Source organism: Stigmatopora nigra, chromosome 22 (genome assembly GCF_051989575.1).
Source record: "Stigmatopora nigra isolate UIUO_SnigA chromosome 22, RoL_Snig_1.1, whole genome shotgun sequence".
NCBI lineage: Eukaryota > Metazoa > Chordata > Actinopteri > Syngnathiformes > Syngnathidae > Stigmatopora > Stigmatopora nigra.
The window spans coordinates 6,927,836-6,946,331 of NC_135529.1; the positions used below are offsets into that span (position 1 = coordinate 6,927,836).

An 18,496-nucleotide genomic window follows, 5' to 3' on the forward strand; every position below is an offset into this window, starting at 1 on the left:
AGGCCCCTCTGAATTATCACCCACTCCTCCTGGCTAATTAAAATTTGCTTGTAACTTATGTCAGTCATTTGAAGGCTGACAATTCCCTAACCTCCCCCTCATTTTAATTTGTGGCACGTGCACATTTATTGTTGGGAGAGGGAGTAGTGCCCCCAATGGGATCTCCATGTGGCTTATTTAGACGACCAACAGGGTTGTACTGCCTGTGGAGAAGAGCACTGGAGAACTGGGAGTGAAACATGTTGAGTTACTGCCTGTGGGCAACATGAAAGAAACTCTAGTAGTCTAAGAGAGAGAGAGTGAGAAGCTGGTAATAGAGAGATGGTAAGAAATTGTGTATGTAGAAGCAGCGGTGTGATGCTTTTCCAGGGTTTGCTATGTGGCTCAGCTGGAAGGGCTTTTAAGCCGTTTCATGGCAGCCTCTAGGACAGATGCACTGCCCCGAGCCACAATCCGTGTCTCCCTTCCAATGACAAATGGCACGACAAAAAATATTGCATTATAAATTTAGTGCTAACAGTCTGTAAGATACTGCTGCCTGTGGCTCACCAGGCGGCCTGTTTTTAAGAGTCAACTAGACCATAATCACCTCTTTTGTTGCTGGGATGACCATTGCAGGGAGATATATAAATGAAGATGCTTGTTTGGAATAGTAATGTTTATTTATTCATGTTTTTGAGCCAGATTTACACTGATCGAATAATTATTCTTATTGAAATGAAGTAGAATGGTAATAGAAGGCAGTAGATAGTACTTATTTGTTTCCCAGGCTACAGTCAAGGGACCCAGGAGCAAGGCAGCATCCCTCCCACTTCCAGTTAAAACGGTCCGAGGGTACAATATCAATATGTTAAAAGTTGGCAGGCACCCAAATAAAACTTATTTTTTTACAAAGCATATAAAGATTTGATCACAAGCTAAACAAATGACTCAACACAAGTATTCCATATGTGATACCATCATGCCCTTAGCATGACCCTTCGGTGACTTGCATCATGACCTACATCACAAGGTTTGTTACATACAATTACCTTTGTTCTCACCTTTGCTTTAAAGGGTATAGGCTGGTTTTGTGTGGATGGACAAGTGTAGGCTTTCTCAAAGAGGTCCCAATAGGTGAAAGAAGTGGGCAAAAATGTCTGGAAAACATCTGCCCTTCTTGCAGGTCTTGTCTGGTCACATGCACAAAAAAGATCTCACAGGAACTGTTAAAATCTCCAGGGATAGTCTTTCAGAAAAGCTGAATATCTGCAAAAAAATGTGCATCAGTCAGTCGGGTGAGTGACGTATTTTACAAATGATAAAATTTGACAAGGTTGTGTAAATGAGTTTAATTATCTTTAATGGAGGGAAATGTTATTGTCGTCTGTTGTTGCTCTTTTTACATGCCGTGATCACAATACAACACTTGTATATTATATTAAGTTGCAGCTCCTTCAAAAATGACTTAAAACATGTGTACTTGTAGTTTATTTATGCAGAATATCATTCAAAAGGACTAAGAATGACATCCATTTTCTTCAAAATCAAGCCAAAAGAGCATAAAACAGAACCTCCAAGTTCCCCCATGCAAAAATTGACCACACCACCTTTTATTTTCCCAAATATTTTTACAAAAGTAAAGTTGTGCAGTTAAAAATGTAATTTTCCCATTGTGCTGTTGGATAAGAGACAGACTGAGAATTTGGCACATTTTTTCTTCTTCTAATTGGACAGACAGTGTAGTCTCCAGCTCCACCCGGTCTAATTTGCTGTCAGTCTGAGCCAAGCTGCAATTATCACACTGACTGGTGCCTACAGACCATAATTGCTTTGTTGTTCAATTATTTCATGGGACTGTGGTAATTTACTTTATTCTATTAAAATATGCCAATTAGACATTTAATTACAGTTTTCACAGTATCGCTTTTCACTGTCACTGGAAAGATGTGATGCTGTTATTAGCAGAGAGGACAAGGATGGTTTAATAATTTCCTGGCATTTCCACCGTGGTTTGAATTAATATCTGGTGGGAAAGCAAAATATTAGCTCACCGCAAAGAAAAATGTTCAATTCAATTATCATGGAAATTTACACCCTAAGACATTTTAGATGGCAAGATCTCATTTTTTAGTAATATTGAAAAAGTCTAACAAAACAATGTAGCTTTGAGGAATGAGAATATTTTACATTTATGAAAAATAATGCATGAAATTAGGATGAATTGTTTAATGGTGAAAATTTTGACCCACATAACCTCCATAGATATGAATTGAAACAATTCCCTTAAAAAAATCATTAAAAACTTCACAATTCCCGAATAATAAACACAGGTTTAGTACACCGATAAGCATGTTTTTTTTTTAAAGAAACATGACAAACTAAAAATTTGAGGGCAAAATAGTTTGCACTTAAGTGATGATCAAAATAGATTAGATGACAAAAAGTATTCGTTTTTGAATCAAGAAGAATAGCAGTGATTTTACTTCTGTTTGCCACATATGTAATCATGAAAGCTGACAGTCTATGACTGCTTGTTGCTGTAATTAAATATTGATTCACATATCAAGCAAAATGTCAAGACATGCAAACATCAGAATGAACATTGACAGTTAGAGGTTATTCTTCATAAGATGATGCATTATTTAATATCTTTACTTTTTCTAATCTAGGGTGAAAACTGAATAAGAACTTGTTCCAGAAAAGAAGATTTTTTTTTAAGGTAAGAGCCAAATTAATCCAACAATTATTTGCATTGTAGGTTTTGTGGTTAAAAATGTTCCTAACACAATTTTTCCCAAAAATAGTTGTAGTAATTGAATTGTATTTCAACTCAAAGGGGTGACGGTGTCAAGCAAATTTCAGCTCACCACCAGAAAAAGCTATCAAAAGATCACTCAAAAACTAATAAATAGAAGAGGTGGTCAAACTACAGTCAGAGTTAAAATAATTTTACATAGATTAGGGCTGCAAGGTGTCCAATTACAGCAACCAGTCCAGGGTGTAGACTGCATTGGGCCGGAAAAATCTCAATAGGGTTCAAGTCAGTTGTTTGTCTGGCCATGTTCATCGAGTAGAATAAGATCTCCGTGAGAAATGGAGCCACATGGCTCCCTGCCTTTAGTAAGCTTGTTCTTTTGCTCTCTTGTAAAGGTGCTGAATGGTATCTGAAAAGACCTTCTCTGTCTATTCAGGTTTGATTTGGTCACTTTAGTGAACAGCAATTGGCAGGCTGGTGGTTTCAGGCTGTCTTGTCCGATGGCAAGGGAGGAGCGCTCCCCTTTGCCTCCCCTGGGTGCCCCTCGTGTCCACCATATGGCCCGGCCTGGCCCTTCCAAGATGGGTGAGTTGGTCTATGGACCACCTGAGGCAGCAGGAGCTTTCATAATCACTGGAGACAAGGGCCACTTGACACCAGCCTGACAGATGGTACTCCAGCACTGCAGCCCTGGACTGCTGTTGCTGCTGCTGCTCTGTGTACGTGTGGTCAGATTGGGAAGCACAATAAGGGTGATGATGTGTCAGAGGTAGTTAAACATGATGGTGGCAGCCAGTCTTCTTTAGTCTCAAGGGCAAACATAGCCTCGGGCCATGACTGCGGGAAAATGTCATCACATGGGAGTAGAGGAGTCCAAACAAAAGTAAAGTACAGCGCCCCGGCATCTTTATATTGTCTTGGATGCATATTATGATGAGCGGTATAGAAGTTTTCAGTAAACTCAAAATGAGAGATATTTCCGCACATTCTTTATGTAAGTCATGTACCAATTTTACTTTACTTTTCACTGTTAGTTTGTATGGCCTGAGCTCAGATGTTATCCCTAAACACAGAACTTTTTGGACAACATGGAGTAATCTGAAATAAATAGCACTGGTTCTAGTAATGATCCCTGGAGAGTCCCACATGACAATCGTCTTTTTGGCCCATGCATCACCCCTCCAATTCTGGATCTATACTTTTCGTTTTTACACGTCGTGGTCAAGAGTATTTCTATCACATTTGTTATATCAACAAATCAATAAGTGTGCGTGTGTGCATATTTGTTCTGTTAAGTCTTTTGATATTTTGTGAGAAAAAAAATCTCAACTCAAAAATATTTTATTGAGCATAGTTGTTATTTTCTAATAGGCCTAATAGTCTTTGAAAGTTTGCAATCCAACATATTTGTAAGAGAAACTTCATGTTCTAGCATGGGTGTAAACTCCGGTTCGCTGACCAATTTTTATTGCCCTGCAGCGATTAGGAAAATATCATTGAAAATGGCCATACACTCAGAGATTCAGAACTCACTTGTTTTCAGCATTTATATTCAATTATGTATCATGTATTTGGAAGAAAATCATCAAAATGATCGTACATAACTTTTAAATATTTGTTAGACATGGAGGACCTGAAGTCAATATATTCATTTCCAATTAAAATTGTGTTTTGGTTTAGACTGTTTTCTAAAAAACATATTAAAGGAAGAGGGGGGGCATCCCAGTCCCCTTTTTGTGTTGATTAAAAACAAATACCGGAACAATCAGTCGCTTTTCTGAATTTTAGGTGAGTAAATAAAAGTGAAAAGAGCAAAGAGTGACCGAATGGCTCTCCTGCTGAGATGTTATTGGTTTTAGTAGGTGACCGACACAAGAGGGCGTGTTTGTTTTTCTGTAATGGCACGCACGCGCGAGTGCGTGCGTGCGTGCGTGCGTCTGTCTGTGCGTGCTTGTCACAGGCCTGTCACTTGCCAAAGTCCACTGCGTGATCGCCCATCACAATATATTGGAGCCTATCATCTTCCCTTCAAAATACAAAATAAAGGACTAAAAACGACCAATTCCTCTTGCATATAAACCTCGGCCCATTTGTGTAGGCTACACACCAAATAAGAAAATCTGACAAACACATTATTTAGACCAATAAGTGTGCCACTGTGGTGGGGGGTGTGGGGGTATTGGAGAAGTGTGTGTGTTTGGGGGAGGCAGAATGGGTGGGGGGGTACGTTTTGCAGGGCCAATCAGCTGGGCATGCAGATGACGTGCTGTCGTCCTACGTCAGTCCCACCAGCATGAGGGTTTCACACAGACACACACTCACACGCACACACGCACACACACACACCACACACCCTCTCGGAGCCCCCCCTTGCCCCGACAGCAGAAGACACATCAAGGCGTGCAGGCGTTGCAGCCAGCTTGACAGTGGACCTTCCATCGCCTTACTTTATCACCATGGGAGACATGGGGGATCCACCGAAAAGTAAGTTGCTTCAGCTCTGTTATTTCTTAATTATGCTGATTTGACAGTTTCTAAGTTCATATTGCAGTTTTTTAAAAATATATATGTATTGGTGAGTTTGGATAATAACCATTTCTTATACTAAGGCTGAATAATTTATCATAATCATCATGGTCTTCTAGAAAAACGGCTGGTGTCTCTGTGTGTGGGCTGTGGAAACCAGATCCACGACCAGTACATCCTGCGGGTCTCCCCGGATCTGGAGTGGCATGCCGCCTGTCTCAAATGCGCCGAGTGCAGTCAATACTTGGACGAATCGTGCACGTGTTTCGTCCGGGATGGAAAAACGTACTGTAAACGGGATTATATCAGGTATGTGCAATAATTCATAATGGTAACTTATTCATTTTCTGCAAAAATGAGGAACAAAATTGTGCAACGAAACTTATTCTAATCATCTTAAATTAGAATGCTTATGCAAAAAAAATAATGAATAATAATAATAAAGTTGATTTGATTTATCTCGCAGGTTATATGGGATTAAATGCGCAAAGTGCAACATCGGTTTCAGCAAGAACGATTTTGTGATGAGGGCCCGATCCAAAGTGTACCACATCGAATGTTTCCGCTGCGTGGCCTGCAGCCGGCAGCTCATACCGGGAGATGAGTTCGCCTTGCGCGAGGACGGCCTTTTCTGCCGGGCCGACCACGACGTGGTGGAGCGGGCCACGCTGGCACACGGAGACCCGCTCAGTCCGCTGCACCCTGCCAGGCCGCTGCAAATGGCAGGTAACATTTGCACCCACATCAACTACATTCTATCATTTTATTTCACATTTAGAAAAAATATATATTTGGGAAGGAAGGAAAAAACAAAGCTATTGTTCATCCATTCAACAATCAAAATAATCTCAATTACACTAGAAGGTTAAGGTGATTAAAATACATATTTGAAAATATGTAAAAAAAAATGTTTTTAGAGTAAAATCTGCAAATAGATGACTTTGCTCTATCTCACCCAAAATGCATTTTTTGATAAGTTGTAGGACACTCTAAAGCTTAATTGGGATCTGTGGATTGCTGGTATTGAATTATTTATCTTATATACATTATTACATGGTAGGTTGCACCTAAATTAGGCCAGATGCCAAAAAATGTTTTCAATAAAAAAGATAAACAATTTCCACATGAATAAAAAAATGACAGTGTATGACTGACAACTCTGTAGTCAGGAGTTGAAATGTTTAAGCCTTCAACTAAAATGACATTTTGAACTCTAAAAGCATCAGTGATTATTTTGAACCACTTTATTAAGATAACCTGATGAAAATCATAAAAAAAACAAATGGCTTTATTTTGAACCCAACTTGAAATTTCATCATGATCAATGTGTCACTGATGTTGCATTTTAGTTGCAAGGCTAAATTGAGTGAGTGAAATAACAGTTTAAAAGCCCAAAATGTGTTTGCATGAACCCTAGTGTGATCAGTATCAATAAAAAAATATGTTTTCCCTTAAACCAACTCTTCAATGAAAAAAGTACATTTTATTGGCTTTAATAATCTCTTTGGGGGCATCAATTCCCCCAAGTAGCAAACACTTCCTTTAAAGTTTAAAGTCAGCAATTGTGTTAAATGGAAAGCATTTGAACTGATGGGTTCTTCCGTGTCTTCCTGGAACAGAACCCATCTCCGCCCGGCAGTCTGCCCTTCGACCCCACATCCACAAACAGCCCGAGAAGACCACCCGGGTGCGGACGGTTCTAAACGAGAAGCAGCTCCACACTTTGCGAACTTGCTACAACGCCAACCCGAGGCCCGACGCCCTGATGAAGGAGCAGCTGGTGGAGATGACTGGCCTGAGCCCGCGCGTCATCCGGGTGTGGTTCCAGAACAAGCGCTGCAAAGACAAGAAGAGGAGCATCCTCATGAAGCAGCTTCAGCAACAGCAGCCCAATGACAAAACGGTAAGATGCTCCCCATCCACCCACGCTGACTCCATTTGTTTGTGTGTTTATTGATTGTTTTGACTGACGGGTGATGAATTTCCCACACCCCTCGTACACACACACACACACACATACAATTGGATGAGCCTTTTACCACACCCTGTGGAACTCCTCCCGCTGAGCTTGGCTAATTGTTGCAGAACATTCAAGGGATGACGGGCACCCCGATGGTGGCGGCTAGTCCCGAGCGGCACGACGGGGGCATCCAGGCCAACCCGGTGGAGGTGCAGAGCTACCAGCCGCCCTGGAAGGTCCTCAGCGATTTTGCTCTGCAGAGCGACATCGACCAGCCCGCTTTTCAGCAACTGGTGCGTGGCTTGACGTTTCTTTATGGAGCCTTTTTGACATTTTTTTTTCATAATTAATTTTTCCCTAATTTTGGAGTTAGTGGCAGAATTTTAACATGTTGAAATAAAGGCCTCTAAAATTAGAGGTTATTCAAAGTAATTTTTCATCTATAAATTCTATATAGGTTATATTGGTTCTTGTTTTAATGACGCCCCCATAAAATAAAACAATTGAAGACAATTACACCATTGGTTCAGCTCAGGGTTTTATTCTGTTATTTCTTTTAATTATCATCTGTTCTCTACACCTCGAGCAAAATAAATTGATAAACCCTTAAATCAATAATAACCTTAAAAGTGTCCACTAGTGAAAAAGTTAACTTTTCTTAGATCAAACTTTAGATCCAGAAATATCAAAATATGACAAGTTCTCTAAATGAAAATCATATGAACAGTTTATCCAAAATATGTCTAATCAACATTTCCATGAATGACATTTTTCCTAAAGTTATTGCCACAATTTTAACAATGGTTTCCATATCCAAACCTTTTCCTTCCTCAGTAATCACCATTTCATCTCAAATATTTCTAATCAACATTATTGCCATAATTTCAGCAATGGTTGCCAAATCCAACCACTGTCCTTCCTCAGTGATCACCATTTTCTCCAAAATATTTCTAATCAACATTAACATTCATTCCATTTCCCCCTAACTATTGCTACAATTTCATCAGTAGTCTTCATATCCTAACTTTTTCCTTCTTCAATGACCAGCCTTTTATCCCAAATATTTCTAATCAACCTTATTGCCATAATTTCAGCATTGGTTGCCAGATCCAAACTTTTCCCTTCCTCATTACTACCCATTTTAAGACGCTGGCAGCCTTGTAATTAAAAAAAAAGTATGGCAATTTTAAAAAATTGATGATTATTCATATATAACTGAACGCTGACCGTCGCTTATTTCTTTTGCAGGTTAGTTTTTCGGAGGGAGGTCCAGGCTCCAACTCCACCGGCAGCGAGGTAGCGTCCATGTCATCTCAGCTTCCAGACACACCGAACAGCATGGTTTCCAGCCCGATCGAGGCCTGAGACTTCTTCTTTTTTTTCTTCTTCTTTGGACGGACTGACGCTCCTCACGTTCATCTCTTCACCTCCGGACTGCACCGTTTTTTTTTTCATTTTTGACACTGTGAAGACAATCATGGGATTTTACCATCATCACCTACTTCTTAAATCCACGCAAAAGAACGACGTTTTGCAGCACTCCAGTGGATGCTGCTTGTTTTTCTTGTTTATTTATTTATTTTTTTGCCAAAAGTCAAGACTCCAAACGGGCTTCGTTCAGATTTTGGACCAGTGAACAAGGGACGAACTCCATCTGAATTGCATTTTTTTTCCCGATTGCATTTTTTTTCTTAAAATCGTTAAATTGCCAGTCCCCTCACAAGGAAAATCGGCCAGGGTTTTTCTTCAATTAATTCGACGATTTGACTCTTGAAGTACAAAAGCATTTTCAACAAGGTATACCTCTTTTTTTTTTGCTTTTCTTTTCCGAATATGTGTATGTATGCATATACATTAGCTCTTTGTTTCCGTGGAAAAAAATAATTTATTATTTATTGTCGACAATATGGCCACATTTTTTGTCATATTCTTCATTGAAGTAAAAGGACGTTTGGTGTCTTTTTTTATTTTAATTAATTATTATTAATATATGTATTGTCCAAAATATGCAGAATGCATCATCTCGCCATAATCGGAATTGAAACTTTTCTTGTTTTTGACAAAGAGGCCACGGATTAGAATGTTTATTTATGAATTTGAAATATACATGTTTTATTTATTTCGGTTATGCTAATTGTATTTATTGATTGGGAAATGTGGAGTTTTGACCAAATCCACTCATGCAAATGCCACACATTTTTGGGGGTGTCGTTATTTAACAGTACTATAGGGAAAAACTACTTTTGAAGACAAAAGTGTTATTGTTATTTTGATTTTGTGAGGGGGTGCTGTTAAAATAAACGGATGAATTTGGGCACTGATCTCTTTGCCTTAAACTTAAAACGACACGTCTGTTTTTCATCATGACTCACTTATTTTGGACACTTCATTATCTGTGTTTTGTCAATGCTTCTACCCTCATCCCTCCCTCCATGTTATTTATATTGATTGAATGGACGCAAAGACAATAATGCCAATTGTAAATTCCTTGTCACTTTGTTCATTGTTTTTCAAAGAAACATTTTCAGACATGCGTTAACTTGAATTAAATTATATAAGGAAAAATCACAGACTAATTGACTGGTGGTATGAATGACTTCATTATTTTTATCATTATCATTTCCAAACATAGAGGATATCTAATAACGGTCACTGCGTTGTCCACTTCATTAAAATGTATGTTTTCTCATGGGTTGTATCACAAAATTCTTCATTCAAAAAAAAAAAAAATTACTGACAATGTTAAAGTCCATCAGGTCCTATAACTTACAAAAAAAATCTTGATGTTACATTTAAAAAGCTTTTTAATTAGTAGGCCATTACAAATCAACTTGTAAAGTTGACCCTAAAGCTTTGAACGATAAGGCTTTAAAAAGTATATTGTTAATAGAAAAACAAAACTATGCAAGTGACTTGACAAAATGCTTTATTAGTAACACTGATAAAAAAACAATTGAATAAAATTAATCACCAAAAATGAACAGCATACAATGTAAAGTATAGTGTATGTGTGTGTGTGTGTATGTGTGTGTGTGTGTGTGTGTGTGTGTGTGTGTTTCAATATAACCCCCATACACACACTGCCTAAGAGGTTAATAATTCAAATTTAGGTCCTCAGTGAGCAGCTTGCAAGTTTTTCCTGACATTGACCAGATTTGATAACCATGCATAAAGCCTGCATTTTAAAGCATGTGTGGGTGCGTGTGTGTTTTTTTTTTTTTTTTTGGTCATTGTTAGAGGTATTTTCTCCCGGGGGGAATAAATTATTTGCCACAGGTTTAATCATTGTAGACACATTGTTGACCCATTTTCACAGTATAATGACTTTGATGTAAAATTTGAGTGAATTGTAGAACCAGAATGTTTGTCTCTGCTATCGGCTGGCCACCAATTCAGGGTGTCTCCCGCTTCGGGCCTGGAGTCAGCTGGGATAGGCTCCAGCACCCCCCATGACCCTATGGAGGATAAAGCGGGTCAGAAAATGAGATGAGATGAGGATGCTTGTCTGTCTCGCTAGCAGTTAACTAATCGGATCTTTACTAAATACATTTTTTTAAATTATATTGGTGATTGGACATCAATAACAATTGGCTTCATGTAATGCAACTAATTATGGGGAAATCAATGCAAAAACCTTATAGGAGTCGTTCTTAACCTGGCACTCGTCATGTCTATTCACGATAACATATCCAACTTGACCATCAGTGGTGGCAAACGTTCACGAGACATTGCTTTGGCAATCCGTGATGCGCGGAATGTATACATCTTGATTTTGGAAGAAAGAAATCACATTTTATTTTACACTGAAGTAAGATTCAGGGAATGCACATATGTAACTGGTGGAGATCAGTAGCTCCTACACGTAGAGTAAGACTTTTTCATCCAAATCATGAACATGTACGGTAAGCCCTGTACTTTATGAAAAAAGTGACCATGTATAGGAAGGCTTTTTGAGGTGATGAAAAGGATAAATTTAACTTCCAATCTTCTCAACTCAGTAGTCACTGTGGTCAAATGGCAAAGACATATGGTCAGAACTTAGGATGCTCAAGTTCAAATCAGGAGTCAGTTCAATTCCAGTATTTGAAATTTTCAAATTGTTTATTGAGATGATGAAAAGGATAAATATAACTTCCACTCATTTGAATCTAGAAGTCACTCTGGTTCAGTGGCATGAACATTGGTACAGATACTGATGTGGGAACAAGTTCTAATCAGGACTGAGTTCAATTCCACTCTTTGTTTAAATTAAAATGAAGATTATTGTTTTATATTATATTCCCCCGATTTTCTCCCTTTTAAATCAATAATTATAATTTTCAATGATTAAACGCTTTGCTGTGCACCACAAAATCAGCAAAAACGCAAAAACCATGAAAGATGAAAAACAAGTTGAATCGGGAAAGAGCTCTTGCAATCAAAGAAACAAAGTCATAACAGGGAAGTCATCTTTTAGAAAATACAGACTTGTGAAAAAAGTCAAAGCATAAAATGACAGGAGGATGGCAACCAAAGACTTTTGATAGGCTTTTTGTAAAAGACAATTTGACATTGTATACCACATTGTGAGCAATAATGCTCAATGGAAGACCTCATTTGATGATTGTAGGGATGAGGCCAAAGCTCTTGAAGAGCCACTTTTCTCCAGCTGTTGAGTTGGATGCAAGCTTCTCCTCTCAAATAATGAATGGGCTCCTTAACTAGCAAATCTGTCATGAGGCATTCGCAGCCATGACAACTTGAGGTACAAAGGTTGGAGGTGGAAGAGCGAGGCCTGAGTGCGGCACGATTCAGTCTTCATTTTTTGTGTGTTTGAAACATGCCAATTAATGTCTTATTTACCAAAAATTGAGTTACCGGATGAGTGGTTAGCACGTCAGCCTCACAGTGGGGAGACTCGGGTTCAAATCCAGGTCTGTCCATGTTTGTATGTTCTGGCCCACATAAAATCGAGTTGGCATGAATATGACCGGCGGACCAAACTAAGTTTGAAACCCCTGATGTAAACTATTCCACAGTTGCTTTTCTATTTTAGCTGTGTGTACTTATGTGTAATGGAAAAGAATACCGTTGTATTCTCCTCTTCGGGATGTGAAGAAAAGGTGTGTATTTTTCTCTTGGATGCGGGACCTCTCCTTGTGACTGCAGGGTGGCGGGAGGTGGTTGCCTGTTTGTCAAAGGCCCGCTAGCCTTGTCCATTTTGACATTCACATGGGAGCAGTAATGATCCTAAAAGCTGCAATTAAGCTGACTGTCACGTTCCAGGGAAGCGCCTAGTGCCGGCACTGTGCTGCACCTATTATTCTCAGTGGGAATATTCCCCAAAGAACAGTATTTTCTCTTCACCCCGATCCTACACTGTCAAGTAGTGTAACTTTCATTTCAATTTTAAAACACATTTGCACATACAACTGTGGATTGGAATCAGAAACTATTATCGAGTTGTCAAATAATAGCAACAATCGTCTTCAATATCAATATTGTTTTATTTTCCCAAAATGTATTGCTGCAAAATGATTAGTCTAATATATCATATTATTAAATTGATGCCTTTAACCAGGGTTCTTACATTAAAAAAATATTGTCTACCAACATTCCATTATTGTACATTTGTGTGTTACTCTTTTTTTTTTTTTTGACATAAATGATGTTGGCTTTGGGCTACATAAGGAATTGTTATATTCGAAGACAAAGTCATTATTTGAAAACTGTCCTAATGTGACCTTAGAAATATTAAAATGAGTCTTACTTTGTGTATGAAATACTTTTTTCTAGGAAGGTGGGTGGCCACCAGCATTGGCCGCAATTAGAATATGTATGAATAGAATACCCAAGTATGTAAGGTGTGGATTATGTTCTACTGATGCCAATGAAATGCTTAACTACAGAAGTTGGACATCCTACCAAATACAAGTCAGCGTAGTTGATCCATTATGTATAATTTAGCTAAATAATTAATATGAAGACATTGATTCCCTATTTAAAAGATTACTGATTAAGCTTAAGTAAACCATTTTGAGCTACCTGCATGAGATGGAAGTAAACATGAAAATGGAAGCAAAATAAATCAAATGGTAAGAAAACAAATAAGAAAATAAATAAAATGTTAAAAACATCATTTTAGTCTCACACATTCAGCACTCCTGATGTATTGGAGACTGCTTGCCTGGATAAAAACAAGTGTGATGCTTCAAGAAGGGCTTCCAACATAAAATAAAATAAAAAAAACCCTGCCAAACAAATCACTTGAGTGACTCATAGTCAAGAACCTGACAGGCAAAAAGCTGAAAGTAGAGTTTTTTCCATTTTTCCTTTTTTTTTTTTTAATCTAGCTCATTCCTTTTGCACACTGGCATGGGGGAAAATCTTTTCAATTAGTTGAGTGAATGTGAAATGCTGAATGCAATTGAAGCCAGACTCACTGTTCTACCCATTAAAATTGGTTTTATATTCCACCATCGAGGAGAAGGAAAAAAAAATCCCAGCCGAACGAACGGCTCGGGGCACAGTCAATCATGTTAAAAGCCACGGGTGCTTAATTTGATTTACCAATATAAAATGCAAATGAGGTGATCAAGTGGAGGGGGAGCCAGGAATAGGAGGCTCTTTTGAGCCATCAAGTTAAATGGGAACAGATCGAGGCCTAGCCATGTAAAGAATGTTTTTGCATTTTGCTTTGATTAGTGCTAGAAAATATTCATTTGTCCGGCTCATTTTTGACAAATTGCTGTCGATACAAAAGCCTGGCAATATGTTAAAACACACCGAGCACTCGGAATCCATCCGCCTTCTACCCAACACATATGTTGCATTTGCAGCTGTAACTGGGCTTTTGTAAGTGAAAAGCCTAATTAAATAAATGGAAGATAGCACAACAGCCCCTTACAATACTGAATGAGATAATGCCTGTAATTGGGCTGCCGCGAGTCTGGCCATATGCTTCTGTACAGCACTTAGGCACCACTGGTCTGGAGTAAATACAATAACTATGTGAAGCCAAAGCTCGTGGGACTTGGCCCCTCTTATGCTAACCTGGCTAACAAGAAAGACAGTTATTGCAGTATTGGATTTGATGCACCATTATGTGAAGGGAAGAAGAAGAAAAAAAAGTGACTACAGAGAAGAACGTATAATGGAACATTATTGGAGGCTCGTCGATGTAGTCGCGCACACCCGTTTCTCTGTTAAAGTGTCTTTGCAGACAACTGGAAACAAATGTGAAAACGAGTCAGGAGTCATGAGTTAGACGCTGACATATATACTTTTATAATACTTCTTTATCCATTTTCTCACTTGTTCTGTAAGAAAACAGTTTCCATAATTACGTACACAACTTTTCTTACAAATATAATGCAATTATACGCAAGTTTTTGCATAAGGAACCGTACAGTAAGAATACTGTCTTTGCATGGAGTATCATAGCATACTTAAAGAACTGTGTCCAAAGCAGATAGCATCCACTTCATATCCTCTTAGGACCACCCTTGAAGTTGTTGTTTTCCACTTTTAGGAGCCTGTTTCAGAACCCAGATAGAACATAGGCAGATTGTAGCATGGTCTCTTATCCTCTGCTTGTCAGTGGTTGAGCCATACGAGCTGTTAACTTTCTATTTTGGGCTTCTCACTTTAATGTTCACCTTTAAAAACACACCAGAAATTTGTAGCAATTTTTTAAATTTCTTTTTTCATGAGAAAGCTGAGCTCAGCTTTGGCAGGCCTATATTTGATTCCAGAGACTCAATTGTGAAATCTACAGCTTCCCTCTCCGTTCGTGGATCGGCGGTATTGCGTTACTTGGGAAGAGTCCGTAGTCGTAAAGAATGTAATAGTAAATCATTGCTGCAATACTAATTCAACGTTTTAGAGAATTTAACGCAACCTTTGTATTCATGTCCAATGGGTGCCAGCCTGCAAAGAGAAAGAATATGTTTGGAGAAACCTCACTCCCTGTAACCTTCACAGAGACCTTGAGTTTCCAGCCCGGGCTTTTAGCTCAGTGGCCAGCGAAGGTCGACCGCTCACTGGCGACATGGTGGCGATGCGGGTTCATGCTCCGTCTGGGGTGAAACATGTCTGCCACCCCCCGCTTAGATGAGGAGCCAACAAATAAAATGTTGATGCCAGCAAAGTGATTCATTGTGGCAGCCATAACATGTTTTTGTGAGGGTAAAGCGGTTCAGAAAATAAAGAGATTCTCCTTATGCCTGTGTAAGTTTTCTCCAGGTAGTCTGGTTTCCTCCCACATTCCAGAAAAATTTGTGAGAAGGCTGATTGAACACTCCAAATTGCCTGTAGGTATGGGTCTCATTGTGCCCTGCGATTGGCTGTAAACCAATTCAGCCTGGTACCCATAGACCCTCGTGAGGATAAGCAGCTCGGAAAATGAATGAATATGCGTCAGGTTGAGTAAAGTATTTCAAGGCTTACCTTGATTTAATAATATTGACGTTTTAAAAAAAAGGTGAATAAAAGCCTTTTAATTAAATTCTTAAAAGAACACACGGGATAACCAAATCTTCACAGTGGGATAATAACTGACATGCTGGGAAGCAAACTTGCAATCAAATGAGAAAATGCGCGTGTTGTTAATAATATACTTTGTTTACAGCAGCTGATTATTTAATAAAATGTTTATCACAATGTTGTTGGAGAACATTAAAATGTGGTAGTACTATACGCTGCAGCTGTATTAGACCCAACAATTGCCGACACAAAATAACCAATTACCGAATGTCTACGTAGGAATAAAATGGTTTTTTTTCTTTTTCAGTTGGGAAAAATATGCTATTTTTATGTGGAAAAGCTTGATCGATAAAGAAAGTGGGGAAAAAAATTCCACCCTAGAAAGGACTTGAATGTCAGTTGAGCATTTATTCACTGCATGCAGGTTAATAACATAATATGCCCATTGTCTGCAATTTGACTTTTGATGGATATGGGTATCCACAGGCATTTGAAAATGGTATTCCAGACTGGAAATGACAAGTAAATTCAGAAAAGTCACAGAAAATGGCATGTAGCACTTTTCACCTGTACTTGAAATGTATTTGAGGGAATCACTTGTATTTTCTGCTATTTATATGTAGATAAGCATGTCCAATGTGTAACTCAGTTGGGATCATTTGAATACCATTCTTTGTTCTCCTGAAATGAAAGATTAAATTCCATGGACTGAACTGAAATGGTCGAGTGTATAATTTGAGTCAAGCGATACAACTGATAACACTGATTCACTGAATTCACAAATAATAAAATGCAGGGAGCATTGCGACTTATAATTGGTTCCCTCCTTTGTAGTTGCGTCATTTCATGACAGAAATTACTCCTAACATGATAAAATTCCAAATTTCACCAGGAAAAACATGCATTATTGAAATATTTTGCGTGATAGTATTAATAACGACATAAGGGTCTTCTAGAATAATTTCAAATAAAACATACGATTTTCTTAAGTACTGTTGCCAGGGTAGAACAATGGAACAAGGCTATTGATCCATATAGTGTTGCCATATCTCTTTCAGCAGTGATCATTTTAGCCCCCCCTCCACCCTCACATGCACAAATCACCTCCTGCCATCAATTCCCTCAAGCGAGGCGGCCCTCGAGGAACATGAAATGACCAACTGGTACTTCAGTTTTTATTCAATTTGTGCTTTCGAGGTAGCCTCTGATTTTCTCTTCAGTCTCCTCAACTTGCCTGTTAGATCCAAACCTTACTAATTTATTTCAAGGACATGTTTTTGATCAAGTGCATCATAGCAGAAAGGGTCTTGTATAAGAATGTTAGAGGAAAAAAACTAAACAAAAACAACAACAACCATGACCACTGAATTTATATTTTGTGCTATGCAATAATGGTGAAAAACACCAACAAAAGACAAGTTGGGAAAATTGCCGTAAACAACCATTTTTAAATGCCAGATGTTTCAGATAGTGTGCCCTTGCTCACGTCAAATTTCTTAGGCTATAGCAATGAGGATGTTGTTTGGTCCTCACTTGGAAATGTCAATCTGTAGTTTCTCAAGACATTTTGGTTTGAAAATGCATACAAAGTCCTTCTTATGAAGAGGCTGAGAGGTCCAAATTTCAATTTAAAGATAAAGCACACTTTTTAACAAAAAAAAAACATTCATAGCACCTTGAAAATGTTGTTATTGTATTCTGTTTGTGAATACTTTGACTGGCAGTCCTGGGTAATGTCCAGTGCAGCCGATTGTCCGTCACTCATCGGTATTATCAGTCTGATTGTGTTTGCGACATAGGAGACAGGATCACTGCTCGGGAAAGACTATTGGCAGATGAACAATGTTCTTGACATATTTAATATTTTACACCAAAAAAATCAAACAAACAAAAACAGTTCCTATAAGAAATTTACGTAATGTTGCCCTGCATGTTGTCTGAATGAACTGATCAAATTACCACCTATAAACTGACAAAAAACATGAGTTCATCAAAATCAAAATTATAAAATTAATTTTCAACTATTTTGATCAATGGATAATCAAAACCTTGTTTAACTTTACATCCGATGGTCCAAATTTCCACTTCTTAATAAAACAATTCTCAGGCTTCAATATTTTCTATCAAACCAATCTCTTTAAAGCCTTAAACACTTGATTAAAAAATATCATCAAATCTTCTCACTAGCCACTTTTTTAGTTCAATTTGATTTTTTTCTAGCATTTGAAGTGTTACTTGGTGCTATAGTGGTTGAGTGGAAGCGCAAACCTACCCGAAAATAAGCAGGTGACTTTGTCCGTATTGTGAAAGAATCATTCATAAGCACTTTTGGGACAATTGTACCACCAGCACGATGTTTTCCCACTTCCAATTCACCCTGCATTTTTACCAGCAACTGTCTCCGGACAAAGCCAGCCGTGCACCTCTAACGTGTCCTCGAGTGGAAAAAGGCTTTGCCTCTTTAAATACAACAGGAAGACCCTTACCCCTCCCTAAGAAAAGAATGGGAGCCAGCTTGGTTTTTACCTCTGTCGGGAAAAACCTGTGCGGGACAACAAAAAGTGGCCTTTGAATATAGTTGTGAAAGAGGGCAGCTGTAGTCTGAATACCAGCATTTTCTTTTGTGTTTTAAATGAGCATTGTTTGTCACAAAGTGCAGGCCACCTTTTGCTGGGGGGGGGGGGGGGGGGGTTGGTATTTTACAATGACATTTTTCAATCGCACCCTACACTGTTGCTTGTACATTTGCGAAAAGATGCAAGTTGTAATTGATTGGTGTGAATAGCCACAAAAAACGTATTGTTGCAAGT

The 18,496-nt window shown here is 38.5% G+C and overlaps 1 protein-coding gene and 1 long non-coding RNA gene across 2 annotated transcripts; both read left to right on the forward strand.

Moving 5' to 3' along the window:
- Positions 1–1,082: 1,082 nt before the first annotated feature.
- LOC144215947 (uncharacterized) lies at positions 1,083–4,353 on the forward strand. The gene is made up of 3 exons (XR_013330531.1): positions 1,083–1,277; positions 2,652–2,701; positions 3,174–4,353. It is a non-coding gene; the product is annotated as an uncharacterized LOC144215947 (long non-coding RNA).
- A 712-nt stretch (positions 4,354–5,065) lies between these two features.
- On the forward strand, positions 5,066–8,711 carry LOC144215930 (insulin gene enhancer protein isl-1). Its single transcript, XM_077745149.1, has 6 exons — positions 5,066–5,221; positions 5,383–5,572; positions 5,730–5,989; positions 6,883–7,166; positions 7,349–7,516; positions 8,472–8,711. Exons 1-6 carry the CDS (start codon positions 5,194–5,196, stop codon positions 8,586–8,588), a joined length of 1,047 nt encoding a protein of 348 aa, XP_077601275.1. The 5' UTR covers positions 5,066–5,193; the 3' UTR covers positions 8,589–8,711.
- The last annotated feature ends 9,785 nt before the right edge of the window (positions 8,712–18,496 follow it).

What these genes read in the sequence shown, in the direction of transcription:
- LOC144215930 (XM_077745149.1), top strand. Translation starts at nt 5,194, where the DNA reads ATGGGAGACATGGGGGATCCACCGAAAA. An exon ending in AGCAGCCCAATGACAAAACG is followed by an intron (nt 7,167 to 7,348) that starts GTAAGATGCTCC and finishes TAATTGTTGCAG; the next exon opens with AACATTCAAGGGATGACGGG. An exon ending in AGCCCGCTTTTCAGCAACTG is followed by an intron (nt 7,517 to 8,471) that starts GTGCGTGGCTTG and finishes TTTCTTTTGCAG; the next exon opens with GTTAGTTTTTCGGAGGGAGG.